Raw genomic sequence first — 18,347 nt, forward strand, 5'->3', positions numbered from 1 at the left:
CCTGCTGCCCCATATTCAATGGCATTACCATTACTGACCCCCCATTATCAACATCCTGGGGTTAACCATTGACCAAAATTCTGGTTTGAAGAACAGGCAAGGAATTATGTGGAGAGTAACTCACCTCTTGACTCCCCAAAGTCCACTTGCCTGGATGAGCGCAGCTCCAACAACACTCAGGAAGCTCAACACCATCCAGGACAAAGCAGCCCATCTACAAATATTCACTCTTTCCACCACCGACGCACAGCAGCCACCATGTGTACCATTGACAAGGTACATTGCAGCAATTCATCGAAACTCCTTAGGCAGCACCTTCCAAATCCAAAACCACTGGTGACGAATGGTGGATTTTAGGAATTTTGAATTCTAAGTATTGGGAAATTTAAGGGTTAAAAGCCTGGGGTTATAGTGTGTTTGACTGCAGTGGTCATGTTTGTTTAAGAATCCTGTTTTGCAGGGAAACCTGAGCTTTTAGGAACCAGAGGGTGAAATTGACCAGAGGAATGTATTTTTCAGTCTGGGCTAATACACTGTGGTTTGACTGGGGAAAGTCCCTGGGGAATTAATGTGCTTCCAGTCTAGAAAGTTAATTTTTTTTCAGCTTGTGGAGATTATGTAATTATTAGGTAGGGCTAGGAGATTGAGAGAGAGACATTTTGAGAAAGCTTTTGGAGAGAGTTGAAGACCGATCCGGTAACCCTCGCTTTGACCACAAGTAAAATCAGCTTTCTCTCACAGGAGGATGGTTATAAAAATTGTTATAATAGTTAAAGCAGGGCAGTCTTATCTGGGGACAAAGGAGAAGCTGAACACGCCAGGTGAAACAGCTTTTTGAAGATATTCAGCCAGAGTCAAGGGGTTCCAATAGGAGTCAAAAATCTGTTGTGTAAAGCAGGTATTATTTTATACTTTATATTAATAAGAGGATCAGGGGTGATGGGGAGAAGGCAGGAGAATTGGGAGGAGAAAATATCAGTCATGATTGAATGGCAGAGCAGACTCGATGGGCCAAGTGGCCTAATTCTGCTCCTATGTCTTATGGTCTTATACCATGCTGATTTTAAGCTGGATTGAGAGCTGTATGTTTCTTATTTTGTTGTTTAATGGGGAATTGAGTAGTAGTGGTTAAGGGGTAATTGTAAATTATTGTTTCCATTGTCAAGTTAAAGTGTTTAATATTATATTCATAATAAGGTTTTGTTTTAAAATACCAAATCCCTATTTTTTCATGCAATTCCTCCTGGATCGAATCATTCTTTCCGCACAGACTAAATAAATTATAATATTGAGTTATCTGTCCACTATCCTAGCTACTTGGGGTCTGGCCTGGGATTGTGATATCACTACCATCTAGAAGGACAAGGGCAGCAGGCACCTGGGAACCCACCGCCTGGAGGTCCCCCTCCAAATTACTCACCACCCTGACTTGGAAATATATCGCCGGTCCTTCACTGTCGCTGGGTCAAAATCCTGGCACTCCCTCACTGACAGCACATTGGGTGTACCTACACCACATGGACTGCAGCGGTTCAACAAGGCAGTTTATCACCACCTTCTCAAGGGCAATTAAGGATGGGTAAACGTGCTGGCCTCGCCAATAACACCCACAGTCTATGAATGAATAACAAAACAAAAATGGCTCTGGTCTTGTTGCTTACCAGAGACCAGGGACACACTTATACCCAGAACCACCAGGTGCAGAATTTACACCTAAGTATTGTAAAAAAGACGTTAACTGAGATATGCTGAGATATAATGCTGGACTGCAGCTGGTTAGCAAAGTTTATATTGGCTTCAGAGGATATTGCTGTTCAGACAGATAAGCATTTGTCAGTAAGAAAAGTGGTACAGTTGATGAGTGTCAGCTGCTGGTTACCTGGGCATGCAAGGACTGCGAAAGCTCCTCTCGGATTCGTTTCATTTGTTCTTTTCTCTGTTCTTTGGGGAGTTTATCCACTTCATTTTTAACCTATAGGCATGCAGAGGGTTTGGGGAAGTACATTCCTTTTATACTGGCAGAATTCAGCAGTACAGGTCACAGCCTAGGCTGGGTTAAATCAGTGCCGGGGTTTAGCAAAGGGTTAAGAGTTAGTATCTCAAGCCATGTGTTGCTGGAGATTAGGATTTATTTGAAAAGGTAGTGAGTAAAGAGAGTTGCCATTTTGCAGACTTTTAATATGTGAGCGCTGAAAAGCTTTTGGCAGACGTGCTACATTTGGGGAATGAACTTCAAAGATAAACTCTGATAATTATAGAAAGAGAGATGTAGAACATCCTGAAACTGCAGAGTCAATAACTCTAAATTACAGTGCTTGTACTGTAGGAAAATGCAGCAATTATTGTGCACAGTGAAAGGTTCCATAAAGAACAATGAGATGAATAACTGGGCCATCTGTGCTAGTGAATTTGGAAGACAGAGGGATGTCAGCCAGAGCACCCAGAGAACTCGCTCCAAATAGCGTCATGAGCACTCTTACGTCATCTGGGGCCTCAGCTTAACAATTTATCTGAAAGGCCGTCCCGATAACAGTGCAGCAATCCTGTGCTGGATTATGTGCTCGAGTCTCTTGACTGGGTCTTGCACCCACTGAGTCAGGCTGACACTGCGACGTTATCCAGCAGGTTATCACTTGGCATATTTAAATCTTGGAAGTAAATAATCATTACTTGTGCAATATAAAACTCTCAGAGCTCACATATTGAAAGGACCTGTTTAGGATATAAAGTTATAGAAATCAGCATGTTTTAGTTTGCAGCACTTTAACCTACCAGTGTGAAACAAACCTGACTGGATAGGATTAAACAGCCAGGACTGAAAGTCCCCCTTTCTCACAGTGAATCTAATGGGAAAGGAGCTTTTCCACTGATAGGTTACGGTGCTGCAGGATATAACAAGCACAGCATTTGGTGTTCTACTATTCGAGGCCAAGCAACACCAAAATGCACCAAGCACAGATTCCCATTTCCATTAGCTGCCCTCCTACATGTAGGGACTGTGCTAGTAACAGATCCAGCTCCTGCCTTAGAGAACTCACAATGGGACAAAGGAGAAGATAATGCAAGGAACAAGTTATAAAATGATGTTAAAAGTCCAAACTACAAATGCCAAAGGAAAGGCAACCACTTAGTGACTCAATCTTTCTATTTGCAGCTAGAGGCCTCATTCTGACTGAGTGCTTGTGATTCCTTCAGTTACTAAAATGTAGGAGGGTAAACCCGAGAATCAGCGGAACTGAGAAGACAGCCAGTTACAAAGTTAAGAATAGAATATGTCAGGAACAGCTGTGAAAGCAGAGTTGTTCCTCACAGTTGATGAAGAAACTGTCCCAGGAAAAGTCTGAGGCAGAGACTACAGTTGCTTGGTGTGAAGCTGTACGGGCTGCAAATTTTACAACAGGCAGCACTGACTTCATCAAAAGATCGCAAGCTCATACTTCCAGCATATGGGGCCATCCAATCTACAATGGTGCAGCAAATCTCATTATTTACTGGTACCTGGATGATCAGGTGTGGCAGAGACTATAAAGTGACTGCACATTGCTGCTGCATTACGCACAACCTTTCCCAGCTCTGCTCCTCCAACTACTCTCTGTCGAAAGGCGGCACAGATTTCCTGGCACCCTCTCCATGACCACTGTTAGCAGCACTCCAGGAGAGGTTAATAAAAGACCAGGTTGTGGAGGGGCACTGGTTCGGAGTCTCTGACCCATAGCCCAGTGCAAGGAAGCAGACATCATGGCCGTGCACTGACACATCTTCCCCAACCTCAGTAACAGTCGACCAGCACAATAGCCCAAAACAGACTGGAAGTAGCAGACATGCTCTTAAATACAAGATTTCCATCTTGAATTTTGCAATGCTTGGACAAGATGTTCATGCAAATGATGCACATTCTCCCTCTCTCCTTTTTGCTTTACAATTTAATATGACTGAACACACGGTTTTAACTGAAGCCTCTCTGTCTGTTTTGATAATCACACCAAGCAACTCTGTTGCCTCAGTTACCGCAGATGAAAAAAGATGTGGAATCACCACCTGCCACTCAGATCCCAAACCACGACCACACCACAGACCAAAGACAACCCAGCCGGGAAGGTAAAGCGTTCAACCAAAAAAACAGAGACATGTGAAATGCACACAAATCAAAGCAAAATCAGTAACAAAAAACAAATCCATAAAAAACATTAACATTAACAATAAAAATCAAGCAGTGACAGCCCAATACCAGAGCTGGGTGGCTTCTCACGCATACAGTGGGCAGCTCAGGGACACTGAAGCCATTGGGCACACCAGATAACCCAGGGGTCAGTGGACATACTGGCGTATTTGGGTGCAGCAGGCAGTAAAGGGAATGCAGACATTCCAGCTCAACCAAGGCACCGGGCAGCCCAGGGACAGTGGGCCACCCAGGGGCACTGGGCAGCCCGGGGACAGTGGGCACACTGGGCCACCCAGGGGCACTGGGCAGCCCGGGGACAGTGGGCACACTGGGTCACCCTGGGCACCGGGCAGCCCGGGGACAGTGGGCACACTGGGCCACCCTGGGCACCGGGCAGCCCGGGGACAGTGGGCACACTGGGCCACCCAGGGGCACTGGGCAGCCCGGGGACAGTGGGCACACTGGGTCACCCTGGGCACCGGGCAGCCCGGGGACAGTGGGCACACTGGGCCACCCAGGGGCACTGGGCAGCCCGGGGACAGTGGGCACACTGGGTCACCCTGGGGCACTGGACAGCCCGGGGACAGTGGGCACACTGGGTCACCCTGGGCACCGGGCAGCCCGGGGACAGTGGGCACACTGGGCCACCCAGGGGCACTGGGCAGCCCGGGGACAGTGGGCACACTGGGTCACCCTGGGCACCGGGCAGCCCGGGGACAGTGGGCACACTGGGTCACCCTGGGCACCGGGCAGCCCGGGGACAGTGGGCACACTGGGTCACCCAGGGCACCGGGCACACTGGGTCACCCAAGGCACCGGGCAGCCTGGGGACAGTGGGCACACTGGGTCACCCTGGGCACCGGGCAGCCCGGGGACAGTGGGCACACTGGGTCACCCAGTGGCACTGGACAGTCCAGGGACAGTGGGCCACCCAGGGGCACTGGGTGGAACGGAGACAGTGGGCACACTGGATTACTGGGGGGACATCAGGAAGCCCAGGGATACAAGGAATGCTGCCACTGTGACCTGCTGTTATAATGAACATATTCAGTACAGTATTACACCTGTTTCTGGTACCAGTCTTTCAGTATCAATAAACAATGCAACAGTGTCATTATATCAGATGACCATCCATACAAGACTTACCTGCAGAAAAGAACTATTCCCAACCAGCACTACAGGGCTAGAGGGGGATTGTTCTCCAAATGAATTCTGTGATCTATCTTCCTGCCTTGAACTTAGCATCTGTACCAAATGTTTCTTGGCCTCTGTGCTTCTTCATATGACACATCAAACACTCCCAGGACAGGTACAGCACAGGGTTAGATACAGAGTAAAGCTCCCTCTACACTGTACCCATCAAACACTCCCAGGACAGGTACAGCACGGGGTTAGATACAGAGTAAAGTTCCCTCTACACTGTCCCCATCAAACACTCCCAGGACAGGTACAGCACGGGGTTAGATACAGAGTAAAGCTCCCGCTACACTGTCCCCATCAAACACTCCCAGGACAGGTACAGCACGGGGTTAGATACAGAGTAAAGCTCCCTCTACACTGGCCCATCAAACACTCCCAGGACAGGTACAGCACGGGGTTAGATACAGAGTAAGGCTCCCTCTACACTGTCCCCATCAAACACTCCCAGGACAGGTACAGCACGGGGTTAGATATAGAGTAAAGCTCCCTCTACACTGGCCCATCAAACACTCCCAGGACAGGTACAGCACGGGGTTAGATACAGAGTAAGGCTCCCTCTACACTGTCCCCATCAAACACTCCCAGGACAGGTACAGCATGGGGTTAGATACAGAGTAAAGCTCCCTCTACACTGTCCTTCCCACTCCCACTGGGGCTGGTGGGAGTGGGAGGGGGCTGGTGGGAGTGGGGGGGAGCGGGAGGGGGGCTGGTGGGAGTGGGAAGTGGGCTGGTGGGAGTGGGAGGGGGGCTGGTGGGAGTGGGGCTGGTGGGAGTGGGAGGGGGGCTGGTGGGAGTGGGAGGGAGGCTGGTGGGAGTGGGAGGGAGGCTGGTGGGAGTGGGGGCAAGCTGGTGGGAGTGGGGGAGCAGCTGGTGGGAGTCGGAGGGGGGCTGGTGGGAGTGGGAGGGGGGCTGGTGGGAGTGGGAGGGGGGCTGGTGGGAGTGGGAGGGAGGCTGGTGGGAGTGGGAGGGAGGCTGGTGGGAGTGGGGGAGCAGCTGGTGGGAGTCGGAGGGGGGCTGGTGGGAGTGGGAGGGAGGCTGGTGGGAGTGGGAGGGAGGCTGGTGGGAGTGGGAGGGGGCTGGTGGGAGTGGGGGGGAGCTGGTGGGAGTGGGAGGGGGGCTGGTGGGAGTGGGAAGTGGGCTGGTGGGAGTGGGAGGGGGGCTGGTGGGAGTGGGGCTGGTGGGAGTGGGAGGGGGGCTGGTGGGAGTGGGGCTGGTGGGAGTGGGAGGGGGGCTGGTGGGAGTGGGAGGGGGGCTGGTGGGAGTGGGAGGGAGGCTGGTGGGAGTGGGGCTGGTGGGAGTGGGAGGGGGGCTGGTGGGAGTGGGAGGGAGGCTGGTGGGAGTGGGGGCAAGCTGGTGGGAGTGGGGGAGCAGCTGGTGGGAGTCGGAGGGGGGCGAGTGGGGGGGGGGCTGGTGGGAGTGGGAGGGGGGCTGGTGGGAGTGGGAGGAAGGCTGGTGGGAGTGGGGCTGGTGGGAGTGGGAGGGGGGCTGGTGGGAGTGGGGGGACAGCTGATGGGAGGGGGGCTGGTGGGAGTGGGGGGGCTGGTGGGAGTGGGGGGGCTGGTGGGAGGGGGGTGGTGGGAGGGCTGGTGGGAGTGGGGGGGGCTGGTGGGAGTGGGGGGGGCTGGTGGGAGTGGGGGGGGGCTGGTGGGAGTGGGGGGGGCTGGTGGGAGTGCGAGGGGGGCTGATGGGCATGGGGAGGGGGGATTTGGTGGGCATGGGGAGGGGGGATTTGGTGGGCATGGGGAGGGGGGATTTGATGGGCACAGGGAGGGGGGATTTGGTGGGCACATGGGGGTCATGTGGGTACGGATGGTACCTGGTTTACACATAACGTTTACAATGTAGTCAAATGCTACTCTTACTGAAATATTCATTGTGTTCTGCCTACACCACACCCACTTGCTAAGTAGAAGAGGAGGACAAGACCTCTCTAATGGAAGTGACACACCAGTCCCTGCAAAGACATATCAAAGTGACAGCTGTCCACATCTAACATGTCCTGTTATGAGTACACCACGGGGGCCTATCTGGATGACTGACATTAACTGTCAAACTCCAAAGGTCCGACAGTTCTTGCCTTGTAATAGTGTTGCATTCAACTTGGAGACGTGGAAGGAACTGATTGCCAGGCTAGACAGAGATTAGAGTAGGCCAGAAGCTGACAGCTGAGACTGCCTTTCTATGATGTTCCCCAGAGCTTCCCCAACAGTGAGGAAAAGGCCAGAATACCAGAAGGAAAGTATCAGATGGACAATGGAGATCTCAGAACAGCCACCTGACACATAGAGCACATTTACAGCAAGATCAAAGACCGCCCCCCGGAGAACACCCCGTCAGTGAGGGGCAGTCAGGGTTAGAGGTGGACAGAAAGCTTGTTACCGGGCAGCTTCCAGCCTGAATGACAGCAGTCTTTCTTGCCAACAATGTGCTGTAATGGCCAAAGACCACCTGGTCAGCAAATTTTTTCCCATTTATTAGAAATGAAAAATATTGACTAGAGATAGGAGTCAATGCAAAGGCAAAACAACAGAGTTATCAGCAACACTAGACAACACAGCAAACAGAAGTGTAGCTTAGAGCAAGGGCTAATCAATGAAGTAGTCAGAATGTGCAATGTGATACACCTGGAGTTAATGGAAGATTCCCGAGTTTTAAAAACTAAAAATGAGGAAAATCTCTTCAAAGAGGAGCAATTTAAGTTGATGTACAGTCCCATGTAAAGCCAGATGATGCATGTAGAATATCAAAGGCATCATAATCATCCACACTGATCATGTTGGGATCTTTTACTCCTGATCAGCGACTGATAGAAATGAGGCTATGACAGGTGAGGACCTTGAGAGGATTGTTATCACTAAGGAGGGAGTGATGGGCAAGCTAATGGGGCTAAAGGTAGACAAGTCTCCTGGCCCTGATGGAATGCATCCCAGAGTGCTAAAAGAGATGGCTAGGGAAATTGCAGATGCACTAGTGATAATTTACCGAAATTCACTAGACTCTGGGGTGGTCCCGGTGGATTGGAAATTAGCAAACGTGACGCCACTGTTTAAAAAAAGAGGTAGGCAGAAAGCAGGAAATTATAGGCCAGTGAGCTTAACTTCGGTAGTAGGGAAGATGCTGGAATCTATCCTCAAGGAAGAAATTGCAAGGCATCTGGATAGAAATTGTCCCATTGGGCAGACGCAGCATGGGTTCATAAAGGGCAGGTCATGCCTAACTAATTTAGTGGAATTCTTTGAGGACATTACCAGTGCAGTAGATAACGGGGAGCCGATGGATGTGGTACATCTGGATTTCCAGAAAGCCTTTGACAAGGTGCCACACAAAAGGTTGCTGCATAAGATAAAGATGCATGGCATTAAGGGTAAAGTAGTAGCATGGATAGAGGATTGGTTAATTAATAGAAAGCAAAGAGTTGGGTTAAATGGGTGTTTCTCTGGTTGGCAATCAGTAGCTAGTGGTGTCCCTCAGGGATCCGTGTTGGGCCCACAATTGTTCACAATTTACATAGATGATTTGGAGTTGGGGACCAAGGGCAATGTGTCCAAGTTTGCGGATGACACTAAGATGAGTGGTAAAGCGAAAAGTGCAGAGGATACTGGAAGTCTGCAGAGGGATTTGGATAGGTTATGTGAATGGGCTAGGGTCTGGCAGATGGAATACAATGTTGACAAATGTGAGGTTATCCATTTTGGTAGGAATAACAGCAAACGGGATTATTATTTAAACAATAAAATATTAAAGCATGCCGCTGTTCAGAGAGACTTGGGTGTGCTAGTGCACGAGTCACAGAAGGTTGGTTTACAAGTGCAACAGGTGATTAAGAAGGCAAATGGAATTTTGTCCTTCATTGCTAGAGGGATGGAGTTTAAGACTAGGGAGGTTATGTTGCAATTGTATAAGATGTTAGTGCGGCCACACCTGGAGTATTGTGTTCAGTTTTGGTCTCCTTACTTGAGAAAGGACGTACTGGCGCTGGAGGGTGTGCAGAGGAGATTCACTAGGTTAATCCCAGAGCTGAAGGGGTTGGATTATGAGGAGAGGTTGAGTAGACTGGGACTGTACTCATTTGAATTTAGAAGGATGAGGGGGGATCTTATAGAAACATTTAAAATTATGAAGGGAATAGATAGGATAGATGCGGGCAGGTTGTTTCCACTGGCGGGTGAAAGCAGAACTAGGGGACATAGCCTCAAAATAAGGGGAAGTAGATTTAGGACTGAGTTTAGGAGGAACTTCTTCACCCAAAGGGTTGTGAATCTATGTAATTCCTTGCTCAGTGAAGCAGTTGAGGCTCCTTCATTACATGTTTTAAGGTAAAGATAGATAGTTTTTTGAAGAATAAAGGGATTAAGGGTTATGGTGTTCGGGCCGGAAAGTGGAGCTGAGTCCACAAAAGATCAGCCATGATCTAATTGAATGGCGGAGCAGGCTCGAGGGGCCAGATGGCCTACTCCTGCTCTTAGTTCTTATGTTCTTATATAGACTGATCTTCAATCTGCTGGGATCTATTACATTGACACATACTGATCTCCAATCTGGTGATATTTACTCTGACATTATAGAGAATAAATGGGAGGATGTTGAGAGGGAACAAGTGACCTGGGAGTCTATGTCCACAGATCCCTGAAGGGAGCAGGTCAGGTCGATAAGATAGTTAAGATGGTAAATGGAATCCTTTATCAGCCGCGGCACAGACAGGATTTAAGAGGAGGGAGGTTATGCTGAAATTGTATAAAACGTTGGTTAGGCCACAGCTAGAGTATTGTGTGCAGTTCTGACCACCTCATTGCTGAAAGGATGTAAGAGCATTCGAGAGGGTCCAGAGGAGATTAGTGAGAATGTTGCCAGGACTGGGAAATTGCAGCTATGAGGAAAGATTGGACAGACTGGGGTTGTTCTGCCTGGAGCAGAGGAGGCTGAGGGGAGATTAGATTGAGATGCAGGAAATTGTGAGGGGCCTGGATCGAGGATGGGAAGGGCCTGTTTACTTCAGCAGAGAGGGCGGTGACTTAGATTTAAAGTAGAAAGATTTGAGGGGAGATATGGAAACACCTTTTCACCCAGAGGGTTGTGGGGGTGTGGAACTCACTGCCTGAAGGGGTATTATAGAGGCCGAAACCCTCAGCTCATTGGAAAGGTGTTTGGATTTGAACCTGAAGTCCTATGCACCAAATCCTGGGAAATGGGATTAAAGGCTGGGTGGCTGGTTTTTCAGCTGCCACAGAAAGAAAGGGAAGAATGGTCTTTTCTGTGCCATAAATATTTCTACATTTTCTAAATGTTATATGTGTTTGAAAAGGAGTCCGAAGGATATGGGGATCGGGAGGGGGAGTGGCAGTCTATGAAATGTCCAGCACAGACACGATGACCTGAATGGCCTCATATTCAGTAACGATTCTATGACGTAAATTGACACACAATCTGGCTTTGACATGAACTGATTTCTGATCTGTTAGAGTGTTTTGCTACATGACAATGTCTCCACAAGAACTGGATTTGATGGTTTCATCCACTATGCTCCTACTGTTGTCTCCCTGTTCTCCTGAAGATGCAGATTCTGCTGGGATACAGGCACCAGATTCACCAGAACCTTGTTAAAGCAACCACTATTCATGTGTGTGCTTACTAAATATCAACATGCTGTTCAAACACATAGAAGCAGCTGCTCCTGATGTGATATTTATCCATCTGCACATTTCAGAAGAACAGTAGATAACAATAAGGAACAGGAGCCTGTGTTGATTTGAATTCAGTGACTCCGATTGCTGAGCCATAATTGAGTAACTGTCATTACAGAAAATGAGATCTTTGCCCATTACATCAATTATTCTGAACTGCACATATCTCCCATCCTGGTATCCGAAACTCTCCTGGCTCCCAGCTTCACCGAAAGTTTTGTTACTGAGAAACTGAAAAGCCTGGCTCACATTAGAATTTATAAATTGTGAAGTGCAGAGCAGATGAAGAATGTGTATATCAAGACAGGAAATTACCCATTAGTCAGCAATGTTAGTCTATGTAAAGAATTAGATTGTGACAGATACAGACCACAAGCACCAAGGTACAGCCATTATATCAATCCAAGTGTCTCCACTACATAGAGAAGTTTGAAAAGGCAACATTGCAACATGTTTTAGTAAACGTCGCCCTGTAAAACTCCTGGTTCTTGTACTCTCAAGTTGGAATGTGTTTGAAGTCTAACCCCAATCTCCAGGTCAGCATGAACATTTGGAGAATCTGAACATTGCTGCAAAGAGAGACATTTTGCTGAAGCTTTCTGCTCATCAGGACAAATCCCACAGAAGGAAAGGGAAACTGGTTGGCAAGTCAACTCGATTAGCCAATTAATTGTCACCAATACGAGGGGTACAATGTGAGCATTGCACGGACACAGTTACCACCCACCCATCCTGGACTATGCACCCGTTGCATTGCTCCCTCACCTGGCTGCGTGCTGACCGGATGGTTCTCTCCCCTCCAATGTTGTCTCTTACCTCTTTTTTGCGATTTTTTAACATACTCTGGAACTTTGACAGCTCCTTTTCCTGGTCAGCTTTGATTCTCTTTGCCTCATCTCGCAAGCGGGTGGTGTGGTCCTGCTCGAGGCGCTCAATCGTCTGTTTCTGTTGTCGCTCTAAGTTCTCAATCTCGTGGTCATACTGCCGCTTCTTACTCTGAAGAGGAAAAGGGTATCCCCGCTAAGCTCGTTTATACAGTATTTAATCACAAACAAATTCATCTCAAAATGGTCACTTTGCCTTGATATTTTATTTCCAAATTTCTTTTTAAATGGAATTCAAATTCCCAAACTGTCATTGCAGGGTTTGAATCGGTATTCTCGGGGTTATTACGCTTTAATACAATACCATGCCCAGCTTTAACTGTACTTTGCTTCAGATCATGATGAGAACTAAATCTTCCGGATGGAAAGAAAAGCCAGAAAGAGGGACAAAAATCAGTGATCGAGAGAACAAAGAACAAAGAAAAGTACAGCACAGGAACAGGCCCTTCGGCCCTCCAAGCCTGTGCCGACCATGCTGCCCGTCTAAACTAAAATCTTCAACACTTCCTGGGTCCGTATCCCTCTATTCCCATCCTATTCATGTATTTGTCAAGATGCCCCTTAAACGTCACTATCGTCCCTGCTTCCTCCACCTCCTCCAGCAGCGAGTTCCAGGTACCCACTACCCTCTGTGTAAAAAAACTTACCTCGTACATCTCCTCTAAACCTTGCCCCTTGCACCTTAAACCTATGCCGTCTAGTAATTGACCCCTCTACCCTGGGAAAAAGTCTCTGACTAAAAGAAAAGAGAGGGTTCCAGCATTAGAAAGGGAAGATATTGCCGGTATTAGTGTGGAGCTAACAAATAAAATGCTACACTCTTTAAGTTTGTTACAGATGGTGCAGGTATTTGAAGACAAAATCTCCAGACAGTTCAGGGTTGTGTATAGAAATAGCACAGACATAATGCAAGGTTTCAACTATCCAGAGATAGATTGGGGGCCACAGCTGTAGGATTTTAAATAGTCAGGGATCTCTAGAATGCATTGAAGATTGTTGGAGAGAATGAAAGGAAAGCTAGAATACTGGAATTTAGCTGACAAACGGAAAGTGCAAACGAAGGGAGGGGGAAAATTAGGGACAACAAACAGAAAATAATTAGCTTTAACCATACATTTGAAAAAAAGTTTTTAAAAGTTAAAAAACAAAAAAATTTTAAAAATTGAAAAACACACCGGGGGGGGGGGGGGGGGGGGGGTAGAGAAGAGATAGACTGAGCTTGAATAATTGAGGGATACGGTCAAAACGTGGGAGATATTTAAATGTGGATTGGCATACCGAGTAGGGCAATGTCATAATGAGCAGATCATTCACTATTTTTTTACAGATGTTGATTGAGGGATAATTATCAGCCAGGAAACCACAGATAACTCAGAAGGCTGCAAGAAATGAAAACCCCAAAATGCTGGAAATGCTCCGCATGCCCGGCAGCATTTGTGGAGACAGAAATAGAGGTAATGTTTCAGGCTGCTGACTCTCCCCGTGATTCTACTGAAAAATCATCGAACTGAAACATTTAATGTTTCTCAGCAAAGATCACTTCCCCCCTCTCCTTCAAAATAGCTGCCATTGGATCTTTACCCTTCATCTCAGAAGACACATGGGGATCTCAGTTTAACGTTTCAGCACCTCTGACAATGCAGCACTCTCTGGCAATGCAGCTCTCTGCAATGCAGCACTCTCTGACAATGCAGCAGTCTCTGACAATGCAGCACTCTCTGACAATGCAGCACTCTCTGACAATGCAGCACTCTCTGCAATGCAGCACTCTCTGACAATGCAGCACTCTCTGACAATGCAGCACTCTCTGCAATGCAGCACTCTCTGACAATGCAGCACTCTCTGACAATGCAGCACTCTCTGACAATGCAGCACTCTCTGCAATGCAGCACTCTCTGACAATGCAGCGCTCTCTGCAATGCAGCACTCTCTGACAATGCAGCACTCTCTGACAATGCAGCACTCTCTGACAATGCAGCACTCTCTGACAATGCAGCACTCTCTGCAATGCAGCACTCTCTGACAATGCAGCACTCTCTGACAATGCAGCACTCTCTGACAATGCAGCACTCTCTGCAATGCAGCACTCTCTGACAATGCAGCGCTCTCTGACAATGCAGCGCTCTCTGCAATGCAGCACTCTCTGACAATGCAGCACTCTGCAATGCAGCACTCTCTGACAATGCAGCACTCTCTGCAATGCAGCACTCTCTGACAATGCAGCGCTCTCTGACAATGCAGCGCTCTCTGACAATGCAGCGCTCTCTGCAATGCAGCACTCTCTGACAATGCAGCACTCTCTGACAATGCAGCACTCTCTGACAATGCAGCACTCTCTGCAATGCAGCACTCTCTGACAATGCAGCGCTCTCTGACAATGCAGCGCTCTCTGACAATGCAGCGCTCTCTGCAATGCAGCACTCTCTGACAATGCAGCACTCTCTGACAATGCAGCACTCTGCAATGCAGCACTCTCTGACAATGCAGCACTCTCTGCAATGCAGCACTCTCTGCAATGCAGCACTCTCTGACAATGCAGCTCTCTGCAATGCAGCACTCTCTGACAATGCAGCACTCTCTGACAATGCAGCACTCTCTGCAATGCAGCACTCTCTGACAATGCAGCACTCTGCAATGCAGCACTCTCTGACAATGCAGCACTCTCTGACAATGCAGCACTCTCTGACAATGCAGCACTCTCTGACAATGCAGCACTCTGCAATGCAGCACTCTCTGACAATGCAGCACTCTCTGACAATGCAGCACTCTCTGACAATGCAGCTCTCTGCAATGCAGCACTCTCTGACAATGCAGCACTCTCTGACAATGCAGCACTCTCTGACAATGCAGCTCTCTGCAATGCAGCACTCTCTGCAATGCAGCACTCTCTGACAATGCAGCTCTCTGCAATGCAGCACTCTCTGACAATGCAGCACTCTCTGACAATGCAGCACTCTCTGCAATGCAGCACTCTCTGCAATGCAGCACTCTCTGACAATGCAGCACTCTCTGACAATGCAGCACTCTCTGCAATGCAGCACTCTCTGACAATGCAGCACTCTCTGCAATGCAGCACTGCAATGCAGCACTCTCTGACAATGCAGCACTCTGCAATGCAGCACTCTCTGACAATGCAGCACTCTGCAATGCAGCACTCTCTGACAATGCAGCACTCTGCAATGCAGCACTCTCTGACAATGCAGCACTCTCTGCAATGCACTGGCAGTGTCAGCATGGCTGCTTCTGTGCTCAAGTCTCGAGACAAAAAGCAAGAGGAAAGATGAGCTGAGGGGTTAAGAAATTGATCACAGAAAATAGGACCCAGAACATAAAAAGGGAAAATACAGACTGAGGGGTGGATGACAAGGCAGCGAGCAAAAGGTTTCTCAGACTGGCAAATGGTGGTTTGTGGACTACCAAAGAACAATGTTTGGGCCACTGATGTTCTGCATATTGTGGCAGAAATTAGAAGCCACCTTTCCTATTGTGTATCTTGTGTACGTTGTGTTGCCCTATTGTCATGTGAGAGTGCCTTTAAGAATTGGATGTTTAAGAAATGTACCTTCAAGAAATGAAGCTGATCATATTACTGAAGTGATGTCACAGGGGGGGAGCTGAGCTCACTTCTGCTTTTTGGCAGTTTTAGTTTCAGTTTGAAGAAAGCTTGGGTGTGGCTGTGAGCTGCATTGCTGGTGATCTCTGCCATGAAGGGCTATCTCTTAATCCTTTGGCAAAACCGGAATTGTAAAAAGGTCTCAGTATTGAACATAAATCTAATGTGCTTCTGTTTGAAGGATTTGTTCAGTCTTTTAGATGTCTAAAGGAACAGTTTGCAGGATTGGGTAGTATTGTAGTATTTTCAGGGTTATTTTTGAAGTAAGGGGTGTTAAGAGATCCAATGTCTATTTAAAAGGTTACTTTGAGTTCATGGAATAAACATTGTTTTGTTTTAAAAACCACGTGTCCATAATTGTAATACTACACCTGGGGAACAAGTCATGTGCTTCAAAAGCAACAATACATTAAAGGTGGCGGTTGGGTGAACTCCATGATACATTTTGGGGTTCTGAAAACACCTCGCCCATAACACTATTATGTATTTTCTTTTATTTCCATGTACTAAATGATCTGTCTGAGCTGCTCGCTTAAAAATACTTTACACTGTACCTCAGTACACATGACAATAAACAAATCCAATCCAATCCACAGGGAATTATCTGAATGTGGAACGCTTTACCAGAAATGTTGATCAATGCTAGATCAATTATAGCAGTTGAAATAAACCACATAATGATAATAATAATAAGAAGAATCGCTTATTGTCACGAGTAGGCTTCAATGAAGTTACTGTGAAAAGCCCCTAGTCGCCACATTCCGGTGCCTGTTCGGGTACACAGAGGGAGAATTCAGAATTCTCAGCCGGTGCGGGAATTGAACCCGCGCTGCTGGCCTTGTTCTGCATTACAGCTGTTTAGCCAGCTGTGCTAAACCAGCCCCTATTTAGCATAGGGGAAAAAAGATTCAAACTTCCACGTTCCTACAATCTGCAAAGATCTTCCAATTTTCTCATTCAGGACTGTTTGATCCTCATCCCTAATATTCCCTCACAGGTGGCTCTACCTACATTTGCCTACAAATGGTTGTTCCCCTGAAGTCTCCTGACAAATGGGGTATCCCTGGTATAATATAAACAACGGGGAAATATCTATTTGGAGAGAAACAGGATCAGCACTTCACATCAATGATCTTTTGTCAGAAGTGAAGAAAATTAAAGATGTGATATGTTTTTAACAAGTGTTGAGGCGGGAAAAGGGGAAGAGAATGAAAGGAAAGGCCTCAGATGGAAGTAGGAGAGATTAAATGACAAAAGAGATTATGGTGCAAGGCAAAGGGTGTAGTAATGGGATAAGTAAAGAAACAAAAATGGGCCGAGAGCGGCTGTCATCCAGCTGCAAAGGTTATGATCTGAAATTGCTGAACTCAGTGTGGAGTCTGAGCCTGTGGAGTGTCTGATTGTAAGATAAGGTGCTGTAAGATTGTAAGATAAGGTGCTGTAAGATTGTAAGATAAGGTGCTGTAAGATTGTAAGATAAGGTGCTGTAAGATTGTAAGATAAGGTGCTGTAAGATTGTAAGATAAGGTGCTGTAAGATTGTAAGATAAGGTGCTGTAAGATTGTAAGATAAGGTGCTGTCCTCTGAGCTCATGTTCAGCTTCGAAACTTGAGAGGCCAAAAACGGAGAGGTCAGAATGGTAATATGCGCTAATTGTACATAAATTGCGTTTAATTGTAATCAAATGGTGGGCATTAACTGGGGTTTCATTTGCACCCCTTTAAATAAATACAAAACTGTGGTTGTTTATTAAGGAAGTTCATTCTTGTAATGAGTAACTCCGAATAAATGCTTATAAAGTATGTGAAGATTATTTCCAATTCTATTCTTCAACAACTGGCTTTTGGGAGTCTAACAGTGGGACAGAGAACTAAAGGTATGTTTGTTATGTTGCTAAGGAAGACTCTTATTGATCACACAACCATGCAGACTTTTCCACTCACTGTCATCTCCTGCTCAAAGCGGCGGAAGATCTGCTCACGTTGCTGCTGCAGCTTATTGCTGAGTTGCTGCTGTGTGCGCTGTTCCTCCTTCTGAAGCAGCCGCAGCTCACGCAGCTCCTGACGCCTACCAGAAAAAGCAGAGAGTCAGCAATGAAGTATTCTAACATTCAAAGGCTTTCAACACAAAGTTAGACACAAAAATGCAAATCCAAAGATGTGCAGATGAGGTTGATTGGCCATTCTAAATTGGCCCTTAGGGTCCAAAAGTTAGGCGGGGTTACAGGTTTGCGCGAGAATGGTTCTAGGTGGGGTGCTCTTTCAGAGGGTCAGTGCAGACACGATGGGCTGAGTGGCCTCCTTCTGCACTGTAGGGATTCTAAGATTCTCTAAATCTTGCAAATCTGCGATCCATCAACAGCTCTGCCTCAATAATCTTTAGGGTGTCAAATGCTGATTCCAGCTACAAGTCCCAGCTCCAAACAATCAAAGCCTTCTGCTAATTTCAAACTACCACTGCCCACCACAAACTTCAAAATGTCCAGATTTATTGTTCACTGAAGAAGCCGGCAGTGTCTTTGCACCATTTCCATTTGGTTTTGCAATTTAAATTACTCATGACTGCAATAAAGGAAGCAAGTACTTTCCAGTATCTTGAAGATAATTCTGGATTTATTTTCAATGGTTGCTTACAGCTCAGTTAACAAACTTGTGAATGGATTTGAACCTCAGCAAATATACTCTCCTGCTTGGCTCGTGCAAATCCCTTTGATCTCCGGACTCATTTTTCATTTAGATATTATATTAACTTCATCAATACAAATGTTTAAATACAATGGGCTGGATTCTCCGTTTGGTGTGGAAACG

General features: G+C 47.1%; 1 protein-coding gene across 1 annotated transcript in view; it reads right to left on the reverse strand.

The window, feature by feature from the left end:
- Positions 1 to 18,347, reverse strand: part of slka (STE20-like kinase a) — a 117,641-nt gene that overhangs the window by 48,317 nt on the left and 50,977 nt on the right. The window contains 3 exon segments of the mRNA XM_038822191.1: positions 1,880 to 1,972; positions 11,860 to 12,039; positions 17,484 to 17,607. Of these exon segments, the coding sequence (XP_038678119.1) occupies positions 1,880 to 1,972; positions 11,860 to 12,039; positions 17,484 to 17,607 (397 nt within the window).

This window comes from Scyliorhinus canicula, chromosome 16, assembly GCF_902713615.1.
Source record: "Scyliorhinus canicula chromosome 16, sScyCan1.1, whole genome shotgun sequence".
NCBI lineage: Eukaryota > Metazoa > Chordata > Chondrichthyes > Carcharhiniformes > Scyliorhinidae > Scyliorhinus > Scyliorhinus canicula.